We start from the raw sequence: 22,942 nt of genomic DNA, 5'->3' as shown, positions 1-22,942 counted from the left end.
ATCCTACCTATGAACATATCTTCTATAGTTTGAGGAACATAATTAGAAATAATTAATGCTTTATATATAATTAATGTATGGAAGCATATTCATAGATTCCAAAATGTGAATCTGTAGCTCTCTGATTTCCATTTCAAATGAAAATACATTATACTCCACTTTAGCAGGAAACAGAGTTATTAAAATGACCAAAAGGATTTGATTTAAATTTTAAGAAACTTCAGATAAGCAGGGAGGGACTCAAAGATGTTACTCATAAAAAGTTAAAAAGAGAAGAGATCATAGAAAAAAATTCAATCTCATATATAATAATTTTTATAGTCGTTACATATAATTTTCTTTATGAGCCTGTTGTAACTTAGATGCAAAATATCCTTTTGTGTGTAAAGCTTTTGAGATTTGGGTTCCTCAAGCTATAATAAAATCTCAGATACGGAAACAGAATATGATGCAGGATAGCTCAGCAATTAATCATTCTGTGTCTCATTCCAAATGGCGTTATCCATTGGAAAAAAACTCTACTTAATATGTTAAAGTTTTATACATTTTTCACTGTCTAATACTGCATGAAATATTCAAAGAGCTCTTGGTATAATGAAGTAGCTGTTAGAAAAGCTTTTTTATGATAAATATTGTAATCAAGAAGCAGGAAATGAATTTTGTACCGGCTTTAAAAACTGTAAGTAACATATTCTTGAGAAACAATTACAAAAAAGTATAATTTTTCAAGCTAACTACCCAATTTAAACCATTGGGTCAACATTAAAAGGAAGGATATGCGATAATTGTTACCAATATTAACTTAATTTCTACTCATGTTACACAAAACCTACTACGGTATTTCTGTGTATTTTAATGGCATAGGGAAATCTAAGGCATTTTTAACTACATCTATTCATCAAAAATTGGTGGTGATATGGTGAGTTTTGTTTTAAACTCAAAATACATGTTTTTGTCCCCTAATAAAAATATACTGTGGATATGCTTGACATATGGGAATTTTAAAATTAGGACTACATATACTTTCCCGGACAATTTCTTCATTCACAATACCTTTCTCTTTCTATGTCCTCATGATCCAATTTACCCACTGACCCTCTGCCGTCTCTGTCTTCTCAAGCTGAGCTTTCACCTCTTCTAACACGACCTTTGTGACACCGCTTCTCACTTTTTAATCTAGTGTCAGAGCAGGGTGTCTCAACCTCAGCACTACTGTACTTGGAGCCAGGTAATATTTTGTCATAGAGAGCTGTCTTGTGCTTTGTACAATGTTTAGCAGCTTCCCTGATCTCCACCACTAGATATCAGTGACATGACCACCACTCCCAGATGTGACAACCAGAGCTCTTAAGATATTGCCAAATGTTTCAGGATGGACAAAATTACCCCTGCTCGAGAACCACTGTATTAAAGCAATTGGGGTACATAACTTCTTGTTCATCTTTGAATATATGCCTCATTGTATGGGACTTTGTTCAGAGGTGATAGAAAATATTTGTTAAGAGACTGCAGAATAAGGTGGTGTTTTACTACTGCAGTACATTGCTAGAATAATAACTACATTACTCTTATAAACTGAACATATAGTTTCATTTGAGGACTTAAGAATACTTCTATGTCCATTTTGGATTTGTTTATTTTCCAATATTTGGACTAGAAAAAGGACAGAAGATAGTGTTTTTCCACATTGAGAGATCTCATTTGAACCCTGTGGTTCATAAATTTGTAATAACACTCAATTCCTTGTAATTTCTTTCCTCTCTTTCTTTCTTTCTTTCTTTCTTTCTTTCTTTCTTTCTTTCTTTCTTTCTTTCTTTCTTTCTTTCTCTCTCTCTCTCTCTCTCTCTCTCCCTCCCTCCCTCCCTCCCTCCCTCCCTCCCTCCCTCCCTCCCTCCCTTCCTTCCTTCCTCTCTTTCTCTCTCTCTCTCTCTCTCTCTCTCTCTCTCTCTCTCTCTCTCTCTTTCTTTCTAACTGCTAAAGAAAGGTGACATCTAAATCTATTAAAAAAGAGAACAAAGAAGGAAAAAAGCAAGGTGAAAACACGGAGAGAAAGGAGCAAAAAAAAGGGGGGGAGAGGAAGAAAAAATAAATGAGCAAGATACAGCAGGTTTTCCTATACTTATAAACCCATTTATAAAAAAAAAAGCTGAATTCAAATGAAAAATATTTTTAAAGGAAAGTATACCTTTAAATTTGAAGATAGTAAAAAATAATTCAATTAATAGTCATTGTTTTTTTCCCTTTATAGTTAATATTACAGTTAATTTTCCCACACAAATATACAAGGAGAAAAACAGAAAAGAGAAAGATGAAGAAGAAAATTTTAACAAAAGAAGAAAATGAAGGGAAAATTTAATGAGAATAAAAGAAATAAAATATGAATGCTTTAAAAAACACACTTAGATTTCTAATGGATCCCAACATGTAGATCAATTAAATAACAGTTGATTCAATGTAGTTTTAAACAGTGATTTCCCTGTAGAGGATGAGTTAGACATTAAGGGAACAACAACAACAACAAAATTGCTTTGTTTTACTGATGATGAAGTAAATGAAAACATGTAAAATTTTTCCAAATGATGTTTACTTATTTCTAAGTTAAATTTCATTTAGTTTTGTATTCCTGACTTTAGTAATCATGAAAAAAAAAGCCCCAATATTGGATTCATTCAGAGTATTTGGCCTTTATGCTCATTATCAAGAAGATGTACAAACATTGGTTCAGAGCACTGAATCTAGATCAAGACTGGCTGAATTAGAATCTGGCTCCCCTCTTTCTAGCAGTGTGACCTGGATTCAGATTCTTTCAGAAGCAGATCCTGAAGCAAGCATTCAAGAATAAATGGTCTAGTGGGGAAGAGAACGCTGGAAACACTGATAAGGCACTGGGGAGGTGAGAAAAAGAAAAAGAAAGGAAACCAAAAGAGAATGTGGTATCAAGTTAGCCCTCTGAGGGGGTCTCTGGAGTCTATGAAGAACACGTCAGAGTTGTCGCAACTGAGGAAACTGGCTTTTAGTTTTTTGTTTTTTAATCTGCCAACTTCCTTTCTTTCACTGTTAGAGGGTTGCTCCCTGGGGCATTAACTCTGTGACACCCCAGTTTATCCTGAATGGGCTCAGTATGCTCCTTGGGCTCCTCCAGCAGAAAGTGGCCGGGGTTTGCAGTATGCAGTACTAGCTTATATTTCAAATCTTGGATTTGAAAGATACAATAACATTAGCATGGTCTTTGTATATTGAATTCACAATATATAAGTTTTTAGATGAACAAATATTAAACATAATAATTAGAATAAATATTCATTCATGGGTACTTGATACTGTGCTAAGTGCTAAAAATTATTTGCATAACTGCAATAATATTACACTGGAACTGAGAATTCACTTGGTCATTTTGGACTCTTCATGCTACCAGGAAATCAGGTGCAAAAAGGGGATAATTGATTCTATTACTGTGTTTCCCTGAAAATAAGACCTAGCCGGACAATCAGCGCTAATGCATCTTTTGGAGCAAAAATTAATATAAGACCCGATCTTATTTTACTGTAAGACTGGGTCTTATATAATATAATATAAGACCGGGTCTTATATTAATTTTTGCTCCAAAAGACACATTACAGTGATTGTCCGGCTAGGTCTTATTTTCGAGGAAACATGGTATTAATTAGCAATGCTCATCTGTAGGGCAGAGTACCAAAGGAATCCAAAGAGTGGAACCCAAATTCCTCTATTTAAACACATCCAGCATCAAATGTTCATGGAATAGTATAGCACCTCACATAAATAAAAACCTTGAGAATTCTACTTTTCTGTTTCTCAGTTAAGAAAAACAACAACCCTAGAAGCTCAGGTTCCTTTGAAGCCAAAGAGAACAAGGAATGGATAAGGGTATTTGGAAGTCCTAAGTACAAACTAGGACGAGGGTCAGTTATAGAAATGATGACTGTATCATATATATATATATATATATTTGGTTGTGTCACACATAATTCTAATATTCAAATACTTTTCATCTTATCTCTCATTTCCCTCACTATATTATTAAGGATATTGTGTTGTTGGCTAACTTCATTATTCAGTGTGTGGTAATGAATATTGACATGGGATTGTGATGGAATTAGAAGAGAAGGAATGAATATAAACTCAGAAACCCTGCATCCATTAACTGATGAGACTTTGGCTTGCCTCCAACGTTTGACTGAACAATGGTCCTGTTTGATTAGGCAGTAGTATTCCTCCCTTTTCCCTTCCCCAGTTTGGAAGTATAAATACCTATTTGAGCAGGTGGAGAGGAGAACTGCAGAGAGATGGCAGGTGACAGTGGAGAAACCCCCCCCCCCCATTGTCACCAAAGACGTGGAAAGAATGTGTGAGTTTTCTATGGCTCAAGTGGAGCCCACAGGGGGAAGCTGGGCTTCAGGGGACCCCATTCCAAAGGGCCTGACCTCTACGAGTGGATGTTCAAAGAGCAAGAAGCTATTGCATATGCTGCAGGAGGCAGTCACTGAGGGGTCCCTGAAGGGAGCTGGAGCAGATTCCATTCACCAGGGAGCTGAACAGATAGGAGGGTCTCTAACATTGGGCTCCTCAGAAAGCCAGCATTTTAATGCAGCCATATAGGGGACATTGTAGACGTCTTACTCCTCCTTTACAGTTTCTGCCCCCAAAGTGCTGCAGCAGAGAGGGACATAGAAGCAGGCAGGGAAGGGGGAGCAAAAGGCACATCAAGCTCCATTCACCTCAGGGTCTTGGGCCTAATAATACCTAGCTGGGGACAGTTGGAGGGGGAGGGGATGGCTGGGTAGGTAGGGAAGAGATGAAAATAAGTTTCCACAAAGCATGGTTGAATGTAGCTATTGGAGAAAATGCAAAGCCATTTCATATCTATATCCTACCAATTTTAGTTATGCCCCCAAAAATGCATACTCAAAAAAAGCCAGGAAAAAAGGGAGTAAAAAAATGAAAGAAAGACCAAGACTGAAATAAGTTATGTTAAGTCAGTGAGTTATTAGTATTATGGATCTTTTTATTCCTCACACACCCCATATATTTTAATGTTGCCATATATAACACACAATAAAAATTCATGTGCCAAATTCGTAAGCCAAAATTTATACACATACGTAATTTTTTACGATGACATCTATGCTAAAACATGGGCTGTGTGCATACCCACAAATGTAAACCCAGAAAAGCAAAGCAAAAGTTTTATGTACCTATATTCTCTGGGTGTAAAGCTATAGCACTGTTTATATGATGTATTAGAGCTGCATTCATGTTTATAAAATTCAGAAAATCTTGGATTATGGATTCAGGGAGTAAGGTTTTGAATATTTTTGTATCTCTTGATAACCCCTCATTAGCTCAACTCTTTTCTCCCCAGATGTAAGCTGGGATTGTCTATCATATTAAAAAGAGCATTGGTAGCATTTAATTGGGCACTATCAGAAAGCAGCAAGTATTAAAGACAGGCCAAGCATTTATATGGCACCTACACTGGCATTACTTTTGATGTAGTTAGAAAAGTTAAATATCCACGAAGAAACACCAAGAAGTCTGTAGCATTTTCATCATGAGGGAAAAAAATCTCTATGCTTTATTTTCTGAGGATCTGTCATGAGTGAAGTCCGTGTCCTCTTATTTATGTTTATGATTTCTGTGGTGTGATTTATGATGTTCTAGCGTTTTAGCCTGCATTAGGCTCTTTTTGACTCATGCTGACATTTTCAATAATCTCTCAGAAATGCCAGATCTTAAATGAATACAATTACTAAAATATAATAAATCACAAAGCAACCTGAAAGGAAGGTTATTTAACAGTAATATCCTAGAAGCTTATGAGGTGGGACTTTGCCATGTGAAACAGATCTGAGCTTTAAATAAAATATTTATCTTTTGGCCCATTTTAAAGTAAAAGTTGGAAACTTGCTCATCTAAAATCAGCATAAAGTAAGATTTCCCTTCTGGAAACCCCAGAGCAGACTTTACATTTGAAATCAGAGTTTTGCAATTATCATTTTAATTTTTTTTTTTAAGTTACCAAGACCAGCAAACACTGAATCTTTTCTACTAAATTGAAGAGAATATCACAGTCATGGATATTCAAAACTAGTTTTTACTAAGTTTTATGAAGTTAGACTTACCAAGAATCAACCATTTAGTATTCAGTATACCCTACTGTTATTGAAATTGTTTGTAAAATTATAATTCACGAGTGCTAAAACATTGGTAATTTTCTTGTAACCTCCACTCTTATTGGTTTAATTTATTATAGTAAATATCATTAATACTATTTATAGTAATTTTTTGTGTTGAATTTTCATTAAGTGTTCAGTTTATTATCACATTCAATGTGTTACTTACTCTGTGAGGTTTGAGTGTCTATGAACTTCTTTATCAAGGCATCAGTAGTCTGGGTATACAGACTGAGAGCATATCTCAGAGACTGAAGATCTGGGCTTTTCTCCAAGAAATTCTTTTTGAGGCCATTTCCTCCAGCATGGAAGTATTGCTAAAAAGAAAAGAAATAATGTAAGCAGAGGCATTTGGAAAGAGGTAGTGGAGGAGGGGTTTTATTGCTGTAATAGTAAAGCTCAAGTGGAATAATACAATATGATCCATGAAAGGTAGGTACCAAGAAACAGTACTGCCACATACCCACTGTTTAGTCATCACCAGCTAATTCAGTTCTCTCAATATCTTTGAAATGATGCTCTACCTCCCCCATTCTTGGGGCTGAAGACTTTTTCTCTCATTAAAACTTTAATGAAGCATATGACATCATGAAGATGCAGTGGTCAGAATGCTTTCAAATGACACTTACAGATAATAATTGTCAACTTGGTTATTGACTTCTGTTTCCAGAGCATAAGAAAAGTACTCAGGGTTGCTAAAATTTCATAAGGAAGGTAGCTCTTGGTCACATATTTCCTCATGAGTTTTGATTTTAGGCCAGGTATCTATTAGTCCATCTTCCCCATCCTCTAATCACACAATGGTGCAGATACTGGTCAACCTAAGGATGCAGAGTGGTCCTTAGAAAGTCAACCTCCCCTGAACATTGTGTTTGACAAATGTATTAAAACATAGAGGGTTTTTTGTTTGTTTGTTTGTTTTGTTTTGTTTTTGGCTATTGTCATCCAACAAACGTAAAACACTACAATATTTATAGGTAACATGATAGAGAAGATATATGTTAAATATGCCCTTTCATAATAAATATGGTCATTAAAGGATGTTAGTGTTTTGCATGCTGCAACTATTATGCACGGCATCTCTTTGGAAAGAATATTTAGAGATATGTGATAAAAATAAAACTTTTTTCCCCTCCACCATTTGTAGCTGGTAATATATTTAATTATTTATAATATTCTCTTGATGTTGGAAAGATGTTTTTCTCTTTCTTTCTCTCTCACAACAATGCTAAACTATGCGTTCGTTGCAACGTGGCTCACTATGATCTTTGATCTCACAAAATGACATATTTTGAAAAAGTTCAATAAGTAATTCTGACACATGCTCTTAAATGGATACGTGTATCCCTCTATCCCATTCCTTGAAAAATTCTGAGCTAAAACAATTCAATAAACTAAAAAACCATAATTATATAAATTTTCTTCCCTATTCAAGATGAGGCTTAGAAAAATATTTTGCACATTTGTAGGCATCTGAGCACACTTTTAAATAGTGTAACATAGAGAAGATTCAGGCTGTAGGCCAGAGAAAGTAGGCAATGGGGATATAATTTGAAGACAGACTACTCCAATTATCAATACCATTCCCAAGGAGAAAAAAATTCCATTTCCTTATTCTAGCTGGGTGTACTGTGAAAACATAAGTTGTGGCAAAAGCTATACATGGTTATGAAGAGGAGGCATAGAAAAATGGGAAAAGTCTTTTCTTACTTTTCAAGAGATGACAAAGATACAACATTTAAAATTATTCTACATTAAAAATTGATCTTCTCATAAAAATGTTGAAGTATTTTCACAAGTAGAAAGTATTTATTGAGGATTATGAGTCCAGAATTGTTTCAGGTGCTTTGGTGGATGAAAAAAAAAGATAGTTTTTTATTCAGGAAACATGATATTTAAGGTGGAAGATATTAAATGGATGTATTGAGAGGGGAAAATTTAGTTTGGCCTGGACATTTCTCCTAGAGGAGTGATGGGGTGCTTTCTGGAGGTATGTTTACATAATGAACCAAGGAGCTATCAGATGAAAGAACTCATCCTAAGATTAAAGAGCAGTGGGATAAACTGAACCAAGAATAGGAAGGATCTCTGGAACGAAACATTCTCCCTCCCAATGTTTCTCAGACAAGCTGCATCCAGTATTACCAAACCTGAGAGTACGTGCTAGAAGATTGTAATAAAAAGAAGTATAGGGAGAATAACAAGAAGTCGTTAAAATGGTATTTTGCCATCTCTTGGGACTAATGAAAGTTGTCAAGAAAGATTGTGAAAGACTTTGAAATGATTATTGGGTGTTCTCATAAGTATACCCATCTGGGTTATTTTCACTTTTCATTGTCTCTAAGCTATTTAAAACTCTGTAAATTGTAGAAAATGGGTAATAATGTAAATGACGCTTGTCCATAGAAATGCAAATTAATTATTTCTGGTAGGATGGCACTGGTAGAATTATTGTCCTGTGGCTAGATCAGTCTTGCCTCTTTTTGTAAATTTATTTCAGCTTTCCTTATTGCTTATCCTTATGAGTTGTTCTTGGAATTCTCCTTTGAACAAGTTGCAAGAGCTGTTTCTCTCATTAATTGACGAACTAAGTAACATTTTTGGCATGTTTTACAACTGCATGAATGTTACAATTATACCCTCTTTTAAAATTGTCACTCCAATAAACTTTAATTAAAAAAAAACACACAGAAAAAGAACAAAAAACTGTTAACAGTGTATGTAAAGTAGCATGGGTGACAGCATTCATACAGGTGACCATAATTTTTAGTGTTTAATTTGTGAGGACAGGGCCATGGGCCCTCGGCTCGCCCTGACAACATCGTTGTTAGGGTCTGCCTTCCTGCCTGTTCTTTTCCCCTTAACAAATATTTATTACATGTGTATCATGAGCCAGACATTGTGCTGGATGACAAAGATATGAAGCTAAAGAGGCCCAGTGGTTGCTCACAAAGCGATTATAATTCAGTAGGAAATGTAACCAAAATGCCAATAAATGACTTCAATAATATGTTGCACATGTAAGAAAAGTGATTTGAAATACAGATAAGGGGGAGGCAAACAATTCTATTGGGGAAGGGATCAGTAGAGGCTTCCAAAGAGGTGACATCCTTGGTATTGATCAGTTTATCAGCACTGCCATTTTAAATGTCAGCAGCCCTACACTAGATAAGTCACTACAGTGGACTAGAGAAAAAAGACAATTCCACCGGGGAACCAAGAGAAACCCTAGGCGTCTACATAAGAAGAATTGAGGTGCTTGTAGTTCTCACAATATATTTCTTTGGTATAGTTTAAACTATACTGTTTTGCTACTATCATTCTATTCTTATCACTAAACTTGTGCTGCATGGGAGCTTCAAGTTGCCTCTCTCAGAGAGCCTAGTAAAGTTAAGAGATGGATGGCATTGTATTCTTAAAGACTCAAAATACTTATGATCATATTAAAGGCTCTGAGATCCTCTCTGATAAAGAAATCTGTTTAACCTTTCACTAACACACAGCAGTTCCCCCTTATCAGCAAAGGATGTGGATGTCTGAAACTACAGCTAATACCAAGTCCTATATGTACTATGTTTTTTCCTATACATACATATCCATTGTAAAGTTTAATTTATAAATTAGGCACAGTCAGGGTTTAACAACAATAGCTAATCATGAAATAGAAAGATGATAACAATATGCTGTAATAAAAGTCATGTGAATGTGGCATTATGAAGTAAAATAAGGGTTACTTGAACACAAGCACTGTGATAACAGGACAGTTGATCTGATAATAAAGATCTAAGATACTGAGCGACAAACAGTGTGGAGACGCTTTACAAAGAGATGATTCACAGCCTGCAGGAGGGCTGAGCTATCACCATGATACTCAGAATGCTGTCCAATTTAAAATGTATGAATTGTTTACTTCTGAAATTTTCCATTTGATATTTTTGGGCTGTGGTGGACTGCAGGTAACCGAAACCACAGAAAGTAAACCCATGGATAAGGTGGGACCACTGTACCTGGTTCTTAAAATTATTTGTCTAAAGGACACCTATCACACAGGACATCTATTCACACTCTTGGGGGCACAAGTGTTCCATAGAACGTGATTTAGGAAACCCTACGATAGAAGAATGTGATTAGACCTCATATAATTGAAATATTTTTGAGGGTCTAGAAGACTTCATGGAGGAGAGGAATAGAGTTAGGCTTTGAAGGCATAAACTATGTATTTGTTCTTGAGCCCCTTACAATAATTTTATAGGAAGGCATGTTTTACTATGAAGGCATTAGGTCCTAGGTCTCTGGGACATGAAGACTAATCATGAGGAAAGCCTATGTCTCTCCCTAGAGTTTTAGGTTATGACACTGAACTGGCTTCTGCTAAAGGCTCTAGCAGGATAGTAAGTGGACAGAAGATTCATAGGGGAAGAAATGATGCCTTTGTCTTTTGGGTGCATTGTATGATAGGAAATGTTGCAAGACAAACCTAGGACAGGAGGTAGCAATGTTAGGAGAGAAAACAAGTTGCAATGTGCCAAGAATGAAAGTCTCCATTTAGTGAACACAGATATAAAACATGCCATAGGCTCCTCACTCAAAGAGCAAAGGAAATGACTTCTATGGTTATGTAAATACAAACTTGATGAAATGCTACTTTATGGAAATCTTTTGTACTAGGTTCAGAACCTGGGTGACAGCTCCTAATAACATAGGGAAGGGGCACGAGGACTATTTTTATAGAAGGAATTAGGAGGTTGGATTCCAAGCCTACCGCCTACGTGCTCCAAGACACAGAACTCAGGCAGATGTTCATCAATTGCACAGAGCAAACTATCCAAAGACTAGAGATTCCATTATGACCACTCCTGTAGATAAGACCATGACAAATAAAATACAGGTTGTGCTTTACAAGAGTGAAAAACACCACTGCCCCTATTCTTCTTAAGGTAGTTAAAGATAAACTTACCATTGCTCTTCTATCCTCCTTTTCCGCCATATCAGTGAACTTTTCATGGAAGCAAAAAACACTTATAAACCCTAGCCTTCGGGATGGAGGGTGTCTCTCTTCCACTAGCAATTAGAGACCACCACTGTCTATGGGGTGGCCTGTTTTCTTACTTACTCTCTGCTAAATGAACTTACTTTTACTTTAAACTCTATATTGGCTCATGTTTGAATTCTTTCCTCTGTGAAGCCAAGAACCCTCTTTTCCTGTCACACAAAGAACAAGGATCTGCTTACGTCACCAGCACAGATAATTAGGAGAAAGGAGGGCATAGTCACTGCATGTGCCTTGTCATTCAGAGACTTTACATTCAGTTTTGACTCTTTGCAAGATCCCCTGAAGTAGCAGGAGAGGAGAATTTGTATTTTGCTGAGGCTTGGGTATGAAGGATATAAATATGGGACTGTGTATAGGAGTGAATGTCTTAGCTATTAAAACCCACTATCCATAGCTCAGTGCAGCTGAGTTGATATTCATTAGTTATAACAAAGTATTTTGTAGGGGAATTATAGCCTGGAGGGGAATTTGTGAATGTGGGGTTTTAAAGCTTTCTGGATGTTTCCCTTATGCATGTGGAAAGTGAATTATTCTTCATTTGTTCTAAACAAAAAAACTATGACTCAGTTTCTTATTGTTGCTCTGCAACCTTCAGCATAATCCCCAAACCTCCAGTTTGAACTGTTCAGATGGTTTACTTAGACTGGTGCATATTAGCGGAAAATAACTGGCAAATAACATGTTGGGAGAGGTCATTTCCTCCTCATACAAGAAAGGAACTTGCAAACAGTTGGAAGACCATGGCGAAGTTGGCTGTTGAGTGCTGTGAAGGATCAGGCTGTCTGCTGGGCGACAGTCTCTCTACCCTCAGCTCTGTCCTGGCTGATATTTTCACCATGAACTTGGACAGTAAAGGCAGAAAGCAGGTTTTTCAAATGTGCAGTTGAGCCAAAGCCTGAAGTTATTACAGTGGATGAGAGAATCAGGCTTCAGAAAGGTCTTGGCAGTCTGGAATGGTGGGTCAACATTTACAGGATCAGATGACACAGAGCACATGAAAAGGCCTGTATTCATGATAAAATGTTTACTGCAACATTCAGAATGGGGGTAACTGGGCTTAACATCAGTACAGTTTTAAAAGCCACAAAGATTTATTTGCTCTCAAGTTCAGTGTGATCGAATAAGTGATGGGGCAGCTATCAAAGCTAATGAAAAATTATCATGCATTAATATAGGCAGATAGGTCAAGACAAAGGGTGTGACAGAGCAACAACATTCTATGCTAGTTAGAACAAATCCGGAATATTAGGGTTATTCCTAATTCATTCCTAGGCTCCCTCATTTGTAAGAAATACAAAAAAGTAGAGGGCATCCAAAGGTAGATGAGTAGAATTTTGTAAGGTCTCAAAGACAGGTTATTTAATAAACAGCTGCAGAAAACTTGGGGCAGCAAGATAGTTTGTTTTCAATATCTGCATGGCTGTCATATAGAAAAAGAAATAGAATTATTTATTCGTAGTTTCAAAGGACGGAAGGAGGACCAATGCATAGCTAACGACACTGTAGATAGCATCTCTCAGTATGAGCCAGAAAATGAAGATGTTGGATTATGTTTCCAATTCTGAGATTTTAGAATTCTCTTCACCTCTTTGACTCTCTGCTCTTTCCTTTAAAACATGCTAGAAAATGTAATTCTTCATCTTTCCGCTGTATGATGTGATTTTGCATAGATTACTTAACACAGCATATCAATTCATTCATTTGTAGAATAGGGACAGAAATATCCATGGTGCCTGACTGTGGTGTGGTAAAGATGAAATTAATTACTCCGTCTGGAACAGATTTGTGAACTGTAAAGTTCTCTCTACTTGTAAGAAAATATACTTAATTGGTAGAATCACTCCCCGAACTCTAACCCTTTGTTTCCTGAACACTGACCGGCCAGTCTCCAGCAGTTTACTGGAGTTTTATTTCTGTGTTTCTGTCACCATACCTAATTCCAGCGTGGCAATAGGAAAATAACCCTTTTGTCTGAGTTGCCATTTTTCTCAGTGGAGCCACGCTTTCCTGACTGCCTGGCGGAAACCTCTCAATCACCTCGGGCTCCTCTCCTATTCTTGCTCCAACTTCAGTTGCCAAGTTGCAGTGACTCTTCTCTTCTTGTGTCTTCTCCATCGTTCACTTTCTACTCCTAAGGCCACCACCCTGGTGATAGCACTCCTCATCTATGCATTAAATAAATGTAACTCATCTCTATGACTACATTCTCTAATAACTCAGTCCATTCTGCACATTCTTGTGAAATTTCAATTGCTAAGATGGCACTTTTAGCATGCTATCTATTTTCAAAATCATCAATCGAAAATGTATGGCTCCTGTTTTATAGAATCCCCGGAGGGTGCAAAAACGACCTCTGTACTTTCAATCCAAGCATTGCCTGTTATTTCATTTTACCCTGTTTTACTTTGAAAACCTCCAGTGAAGTCCAGTCCAGGGGACAGAATGGTGTAGTCACTCACTCCTAGCGCTCTACTCTCGTGCCTTTCTATGGTGAAATCCTTTCTCTCTGAGTATGTTTAAGTCATGAGTCTCCCTCCAAGAAAAACCTGTCTTTCCTTTCTAGCCCGTGAACTCCCTTCCGTCCCATCAAGGCCACTCCTCCAGCTTTTCCCGACCTCTTGAGTTCACAGTGGGTGCTCACTCCTCAAAATCACTACCACTTTTTATCTGTGCCCCTTCATTACAGTCTGAGTTACCCGGTTTCTCACTTACACTGTTGTCTAATAAGTTAACATATATCATTATCTAATTTTCAATGTGTCTTTTCCATCTTTTAATCTACACTAGAAACTCCTTGAGAGAAGGAACAACACTGCTTCCCAGAGGGGAGTCTCAGAAAATACTGAAGTCTCTTAAGGGGGTTTGTGCCCTTTATGGTAAGATGCTGTGAACAGGAAACCAAAGGGCCAGAAAACCTAAGCACGTGACCTACTGTTTGGGGGAAAGGATCAGATTTAATAGCTTCACTGAGAGAGAATAAAGGTTTTATTAAGAAAGGTGAGGAAAACACCTGGTGCAGCAGAGTATGTGGTATTGTGGGTTTAATAGTAGAAAGGGGCTCTTGCAAAGTAAACCCATTCTCAGAAAACATGGTAGTTTCTTTTATGAAGAGCTTTCTATATGACAGGAACTGTTTTAATTATGTTATATGTGATAACATTTACTTTTCTGACAATAATCCCTTAAATCCTATTTTTATTCCCATAGGAGAGGACAGTAACATGCACACTTGCGTTTTTCTCTCTCTTAAGCACCCACCATCCTTATACTCTAATTGCCAGTGATATAATACCCCACATAGTTTCAAATATTTTATTTACATTTGTATTGATATTCATTTTCTGATATTTGCAAAGGCTTCCACTCTTCACAGTAATATGTTGGCTTCCTAATGTAAAGGTGTCTGGTGAGGGCCACTGTTATAATATCTGAATGCAGGTTGGAAAGAGCTATGTGCGTATGAAGTATCATTTTCTTTATCTTGAAAAACATCCAGAGATGTTTTTCTGTTTCTTATATTCTTCATGAAATTGCCAAAAAAATAAAGCACTTCAGACCTGGTTGTAATTTGTGAGACAAAAAAATAATACTGCTAAAAAAAAAAAAAAAAAATCAGAATAAATATTGCCTGCGTGCTTTGCAAGACATTCCTTTTATAATCCCAATTAAAAAACTCTCTAAATTCTTCAGCTCTTCACAGTTATCATATCTTTGAAGATCTTTCCCAATCTATTTTTACCCACTGATGGGAACATGCTAATATTTATTCACGAGTTTGCAGGAGAATTTACTTTTTGGTAACATATATTATTTTGGTGGCAATATCCCAACATCATTTTTCCCCTTACAATACCTGAATCATAATTTTGGTAAATTCAGGCAGATGATTCATTTTGTAAACTTAGATAAAATACTAACCTGTTTTTAACAACTAAGGTTTACTTAAAAATATTTGATAGATATTTAAAAAAATTATTTTCTTTTACAACTGGAGCCCTCTTTTATACATCAGATCAGATTAGGCTACTCCCTCCCTTTTGCCAACAAACTGAAGATCAGATTCTTTACTTTTATGTTTAAGCCTCAGTATTTTTGCTCCAATCCAATGTTCCTCTTTTATTCCCTATAGTGCTCAACCATCATGCTATGTTCCACTACACTAGACGATGAAGTTTTTCGGCTTACCCACACCTTCTCACATTTCACTCATGCTTTCCTCTAGGCCTATAATGGCTTTGCCCTTAGCTTTTCCCCAATTTATCCTCCAAACCCCCAATTTTCTTCTTCAGAAAGCTGTTCACTAGACATCCACAGAGAATTCATCAGCCTTTCTGCACTTCTCAGCACTTTGTCCCCATCTATTTTATTTTATCAACTGTACAATTTTTGTTCCTAAGTCAAGACAAGTCTATCTCCAGCCACCTCTTCACTGCTCACCATATTTTCCCACATAAAATAAATCTTCAAATAATAATTTTTGAAGTACAATACTCCAGACTAGGTAATGTACTGTGTCATTCCCATGAGCAGCTGAATTTTAAACAATGCAAAAACTATACTTAAAATGACTTTTTGAAAAAGAAGATGCTGAGAAGCAGCCAACAAAAATTGCCTCCTGAATAATGGAAAGCAGGATGGGGTAGGACCTTCCTCAGGGTAAGAACCTCAGAGCCATAACATCGTAGATCTGGAATCCTGACTATCATAAGTGGTGTTATCTAGGATTAAATAAGAAAGAAGTAAGTAAATTCCAAAGCTATATTTGAATGGTATTCATATTTAGTCCAAATACTTTCCTTTTTACCAAGAAACGCAGATTTCAAAAAGGGTCCTGATTTACATGTTTATCACTTTCAAACCTCTGTATTGCCACTGCATGAAATCAAATACATGTGCCACACACATGGCAGAGTGTCATATTCAGGTCCAAACAACAAGTAGTCCAAGGGAATTTGGAAGGGTGGGAAAACATAAAAGCAGCCAGCTTTTTTTGTTTTCTGGGTATTTTAAACTTCATCATAAAATAACCTGAGGATTGTTCAAGACATAAGAATTTCCTTCAGTCTGGGGATTCATGCTCATGTCAAGAGTACCTGCTGTTGGAAAAATGTCGGTTTCGCTTTGAAAGAAACCCACTTTTCAGGGAATCCCACAGCAGTCCTGAGTCCTCCTAAGATATGGTCTGAGATTCAAAAGCTAAGCTAGGACGCCTTCAAACTAGGGTTGCCCAACTGGCCTCTCTACTCGCTTGCACGTACTGATTGAGTTGTCAGCTATCTGCCTCATTCCCAGCGCCACCTGTCTACTCTTATTTTTAAATACTATTGATTTGGCTGAGTTGGCAGGTGAATTTCTGTTACTTGTACCATGTTCTACTCTTCCTATTTATAGTTGAAAATACATGTGACTGGTGTGACAAAATAATCTAATAAAATTTTTATTATTTAAGAGAGTTAATATTTTTATCAAAACTTGCATAGAGGTTCGAGGATTTTTAATTATTTTTAAATAATTAGAAAATAAATAATTGAAATATAGTATTTTAACTTAGAAAGAACTAATCACTCTGAAGAAATAGTATCAATTTCAGCCTGCTATATTTTACCTATAGTTTGTTAACATTTAGTGAAATAATGTGACATAGAAGCGAGGACACTGACCTTAGAATTTGGAGTTCTTTCTGAGCTCTGCCAATGACTAGCAGCTCTGTGGCCTTAGACAAACAATTGCAACCCCCTTAGCCTCTGTTTTCTCATCTATAAACTGTAAACAATCATTCTTGACCTATCTAACACCCAGGGTATTTATAAGGTTCAGGTGAGATGATATACATACCTGACAGATGTTTGAAAAAATGAAAAACACTATTTCAGTCTATGTCCTACAAACTCCATAGCATTCTCCTCCTTCTTTTCTCACTCCCAGCTTATTTACTTAAACTTGAGCCAAAGGGAATTTAAGGCTTATTTCTTTGGCAGCCTTTGGGATTTAGTCTGGGTAACGTATGTTGCTTCTAAACATTTTTCTTATGAGGTCTCTGCTTGCTTTCTAGTGTTCCCTTTACTGGGCTCCAGGCAGATACTGGGGTTACAATTATTTTAAGTACCGTGTTTCCCCAAAAATAAGACCTAGCCGGACAATCATCTAACGTGTCTTTTGGAGCAAAGATTAATACAACACGTGGTATTATATTATATTGTATTATATTATATTATATTATATTATATTATATTATATTATACCTGATCTTATAGTAAAATAAGGCCTGGTATATTGTATTATATTATACTGTACTTGTACTATATTATATTGTACTATATTGTATTATATTATATTATATTATATTATACCCGGTATTATAGTAAAATAAGACTGGGTCTTATATTAATTTTTGCTCCAAAAGACGCGTTAGAACTGATTGTCCGGGTAGGTCTTATTTTCGGGGAAACACGGTAGTATTTCTCGTTCTCCTGAATTTCTTTGTAGTCAATAGCAGAATTAGTGCTGGATAGTACAGTCACTAGGGGCAAATTTCCGACGCAGAGAAGATAAAGGGAGTCCTAGCTTTGGCTAACTGATGACGAGGCCATTGAAAGCAGGTATCAGGTGAATGCCTTGGCAGATGGGCGGAACACAGGGACAAGAGGGTCTAATAGCAGGCACAGCAGGCCCGGCATGGAGATCTCTGAGAAAGAGGTGGCACCACAGAAGTTGGGGAATAGGGGACTTGGAGACCTAACTTCAGACTCTGAGGCTCAGGAGGACCAGCGTCAGACTCCAGTCCTGGAAGAACAAGATAACGACCGAGATCCACTGACTGGATCCCGGACATCAGGTAAGTGCTAAAGAGATAGGCAAGTGTCTGGTGGCTGAGGCTGAATTGAAAGATCATCACAGACGACCTGGACAGGAAGATGGGACAGCTGAGTTGTCAAGATGCAGCTCCAGGGGGGTTTTCTTGGGGATCAGGACTGTCTCAGAGCTTGGACAGAACTCGGCCTGCAGGTGGTGGTCAGGTGTCATGACCAAGAAGTAGAGAAATGTTGGGATTGGGGACAGGAGCCAGATCCTTGTATGACAGGAGCTTGATACTTTGTATGCCATTCCCTATTTTCACAGAATACATTTTCCTTTCTCTCGAAGTCATGCACTGACCTAATAAAAGCCATGAAGGGCCAAGTTCAGATTCTAAAAATTTTTACTGTTTTTCCTCTTCATGGTGCACTTCAGAGTTCTTTTTCTACTAGCATTTCCATGTCTATAGCTATTAGTACTGCTGTCACTCCAAAGGTCAGTCATTTCTTATTTATATTTTTGAAAATAATTTTTAAAAAGAACTGGTTTTACATTATTTTCCTGTTATTTCTTTTTCATGTTTTCCATTTTTTTCTTCAAAATTACTTTGCAGAAGTTCCATACTTCCAGACAACACTCTTATTGTATCTTTAGAAACTCCATTTCTGTAATCTCACTGGCCAAATTCACACTCCCCAGTTTCCACGAGGTGTCACAAAACTCGCACCTCACAGATTTCATTTTGCTATTTTTGACACTGAAGAAGCAAAAGATAGCCTCTTATTAAGTGCTGACACTGCAGAACAAAAGCTATGAGATGATAGTTCTGTGAAGGTGGCCCATTGTTATACGGGTCAAACTCTGTTTTAATGAAGGCCATTGTCCTGACTCTTTCTATCCAGTGAGACCGTCCTGTGCTCTGCAAACAGCTCCTGGTAGCTGATGCTTTTTACTATACTGTTCACACATTCTGGAGAATCGGTGAAGCATGGAGACACTGGACGTGGCTTAAATACAGGAGATAATGAATTTTTTCACTCTTTAATAAACTTTCACATATAAACATAAAATTTATGTATGTAATTATGAAAACAAAGAACTTCTAAGTTAAATTTTGACATGTGCCCACGTTTGACCCACACTACACTCATTTTTGGTCGAGCTATGGCTATGAAAAACTGATGCACACAACATAATGCCTTTGGGTTTTCAGCAGAAAATTAAATTATTGCGCTTACTAAGAGAGGGGAGAAGATTGATCTTTTAAAAACCATTTCAACAAGCATAGAACACATAAGAAAGAAATTCTGTTAACTCCAAATCCCCTGAAGCATCTCTCTCACTGGGCTTTGGGGATAGTACATGTCTTTCTTTGAAAACATATGTTACAACACAGGCTTCATGCATGTTTTCTAGAGATAGACAAAGGAGGCAAGTACAAGGGCAGAGCAATATGGATGTAATAAAGAGATAGTATGGACTGAATCTGACACACTCTGAAAACGTACCTATCCAACTGTCTATTGTATCCATGGATAGCACAGCTCTACAGACATGTATCTGGTGTACCGTCCTCTGAGGGCACACCAAGGGTTCTGCATGCATATCCAGGGACACTATCACCTCACCTTGATGGTAGCCAGGACCACCTCCATTACAGTGCACTGTCTGGGCGTCAGGCCCTTGGCATCTTCTCGAATCATGTGCTCCTGGAAAACAGATTTACAATTGCTTATAAAATAACCAGTTCATTTAGTGAACAACTATTTTCAAACCATATCTGTATAATCCCCAGATGCAAAGATTTCCTATTTGAAATATATTCTTCCTATGGACACTATTTAGATGATTATTTTGTCCTATATTTAATAAATATTTATTTTGCCAAAAGAAGAAATGCTAAATCGTTTAGTTAAAGGGAAGTACTTTGATTCATATGTATCTTTCTTTTTTTCTCACAAGTTAATGTTAGAAAAAAAAGCAATCCTGGAAAATGTGTCAAAGCTTTTTCACCTTAATTTCTTGCTTTATGTTCAATAACACTAAAGAAAGTCAATATTAGAAGGGATTTAAGAGGTGAATGTTAACCTCTCTCAATTACTACCGATAAAAACTACTTTCGTGTAATGCCTCTAATTTATTCTTTCTTGGATCCTCTTAATGCTTAGTCATTACTAGGAAAAGCCCCCAAAATTGCCTGAAATTGAGTCTGGATATTTTCAATATTTTAAAATCATTTTTCAATATTTTAGAACTGATGTTAGAATTGATGTCCATGTTTTACAATGGATTTTCCTCATTGTTGACTGTGGCCTGTCTCAACCCATTATTCAAAGCTTATTTATGGAAATGACGGTAGAAACATGAGTACAATAATAAAGAGAATAGAAATTTGTCTAAGAGAAAATTTTAAAATTCCCACCCTCCCAAATTAATACACTCTCCTCAGGGCTAGCATTATTCTAGTCAGTAAGAATCAACAAATATTTATTGAGTGCTCATTATGTGCCAGTCCTGCTGTTCCAGGTGATTGATACACATTGTTCAACAAAGAAAGACTTTTGTCCTCTTGGAACTTAAATTCTAACTTTTCCAGGTGCCTTTGTGTGGACTAGAGGAAAAGCCAATGCGGGCAGACAGTTCTGAGAACACCTGGCTTGATTCATGGTTCAGTGCCTTTGGTCAGTAATCAAAGGTGTCTCTTTTTCTGTGGGGCACAGCTCCACCTCAGCACATATGGCTTGGCAAGTGGAACATGGGCCTTATTTCGACCATAATTCTCAACCTTAGCCAGACACTCTATGCAATGCACAAATTGTACAATCACAACTAGGGGCTCATCCTTCCATTCTAGCCCTTATTCTATTATTTAGTAGATGCCACAACTTCCTGAAGATAATTTCTTACTTCTGTAGACTTTCAGTGCCTCTCTTAGAAAATTATCACCTGCTAGGCACTCAATATATTTTTGGTAATTGAATTGTACTTTCTTCAGCATATTGTAGTGTTCAATATGTTAAATGGAATCATACTCCTTTCAATGTTATTGAAACCATGGTATAATGCTTCATGGATCCATGGTACATACTTCTGCATCTCGCTGCATCTTTCTCTGATATAGGGATTTCAACTCAATCATATGAGTCCATTTAATATTTTTAAACAGGAATATTAAATACCCTTTGAGACTCAAAGAGTAATGGGAAATGTTTGCTGAATTATAAGGAGAAATACTTTAAGGCAAGTAAATACAAATATTTTATAATAAATAAATCTGGCTTCAGTTTTGACTAGCTTTACAATGTGGTCACATTATTTTTTAGTAGATGCTGATAAATAATATATGTGGAGCTGTAGAAAAATATAGCACTTGCTAAAAATAATTTTCTGGAATTTCACAATAGCTCATTCAAATAAGAGGATCTCTGAAAGAGGATAGCAATGTTATTGTCCAATGAGTTACTGCTTGCTTGCAGTAAACTCATAGTCTCAGATGTATTTTTATTAATTGGTTTTGATTTTGAATCACCTGTCCATGAAGATGTATTCATTTTTTTAAAAGAATTTATGACAAATAAATCTTATCCCATTAAATAGTAATAGTTGGTTATACATATATTCATACAATATGAAGTTCCAGAAGTATGAGGTAATAAAAAAATATGTCAAACTGTTGAATAAATACTTGCTTTATGAATCAATCCAAAAATCATAGTTCCCTCACTGTTATATTTTTCTTGATTCTGTGTTCTTTTAGTAGAGTTATTTGTTAATATTTCTATGTAGGATTTCTAAATTTATCCCTTAGTACAATTATTTTAAATCACACTTTTCCAGTGAATCAAATCTCCTTTCAAACAAATATATAAAAAATATAAAGACCCACAGTTTAAAATGAAAGAAACAAACAAAACCCCAAAACATTGGTACTGACCTTCTTATAAAACAAGGGAAAATAGCTTTGTAGTATTTCAAGTTTCTTTATTAGGGCTAGATTTTTAAGTTTTTGCATGTGATCTTAGAGACTTTATTGCTCTGTAATTCAAATAATAACTAAATGGACTAATAATTTAGAAATTAAAAAAAATCAAGTGTCAGTAATAGAAAACTATGATACAGAACAAAGTCTTTTTCCATCACCTATGAATAACAAGCTTCAATTTTCAGTCCTTCAGATTATTTCAGTGTTGGTGAAATAAGACTTTTAGGACATTTTATTCATCATTTGCTCTTAGTATATTACAATTAAAAAAAAAAAAAAACTCATTGAAGACATTTGGGGGCTTCAAAGGGACCTAAACTGTTATGTTTTCTGTGGACTCTGATTTTTCCCATGTGGCATGCATATGCCCTCTGGGGAGCCAGTCTCCATCTCACTCAGAGTTTATAAGATTTCAACAGGGCTGAATGCACTAAGCACACAGGGGTGGGTATATGAGTTAAGCCAAAGTAGCATATGGCACTCCCCAGGCCTGGGAATGGCGGTTGGCTTAGGATTGGTGATAACAGTCTGTTAGAGCTGGTGATGTGCCAGTGGGCTTTACTGGAATTCCTTGCATCAATTCACTAGACAATTTCAAGTTCAAAGATGTTAGTCATAGAGCAGAGACAACCATTTTACAAGCAGGAAGGCAGGTTTGTTACTGCAATACATCAAATAAGGAATGAGCAGAGCTGAAAGATAGTGAGTCTGGGTTCTATAACATCATTTGAGGTCCTAATCAAGCAGTGATGGAAACCAGGGTTATCCCAGGACTATATGGTTTCATGTAGCAATAAATTCTCTCCTGGCTTATGTTAGTATGGCTTTCCATCATCTGAAACTGAAACATTTCTAGCTGATGTAACGATCCATTCAGGAAACTGAAGCTCGGGGAGATGGAGTATGTTTCCTAACATC

The 22,942-nt window shown here is 36.5% G+C and overlaps 1 protein-coding gene across 3 annotated transcripts in view; it reads right to left on the bottom strand.

Moving 5' to 3' along the window:
• UNC13C (unc-13 homolog C) overlaps positions 1–22,942 on the bottom strand; it is a 505,001-nt gene that overhangs the window by 38,940 nt on the left and 443,119 nt on the right. For all 3 annotated transcript variants that reach the window (XM_074327724.2, XM_074327725.2, XM_074327726.2), the window contains 2 exons: positions 19,671–19,751; positions 6,364–6,511 (listed from right to left, as the gene is read on the bottom strand). In XM_074327724.2, the coding sequence (XP_074183825.2) occupies positions 6,364–6,511; positions 19,671–19,751 (229 nt within the window). The remainder of the gene's footprint in view (positions 1–6,363; positions 6,512–19,670; positions 19,752–22,942) is intronic.

The sequence above is a fragment of the Rhinolophus sinicus genome, chromosome 3 (genome assembly GCF_057876585.1).
Source record: "Rhinolophus sinicus isolate RSI-liver-muscle chromosome 3, RSI-T2T, whole genome shotgun sequence".
Taxonomy (NCBI): domain Eukaryota; kingdom Metazoa; phylum Chordata; class Mammalia; order Chiroptera; family Rhinolophidae; genus Rhinolophus; species Rhinolophus sinicus.
This window is presented reverse-complemented; position numbering and strand designations above follow the sequence as displayed.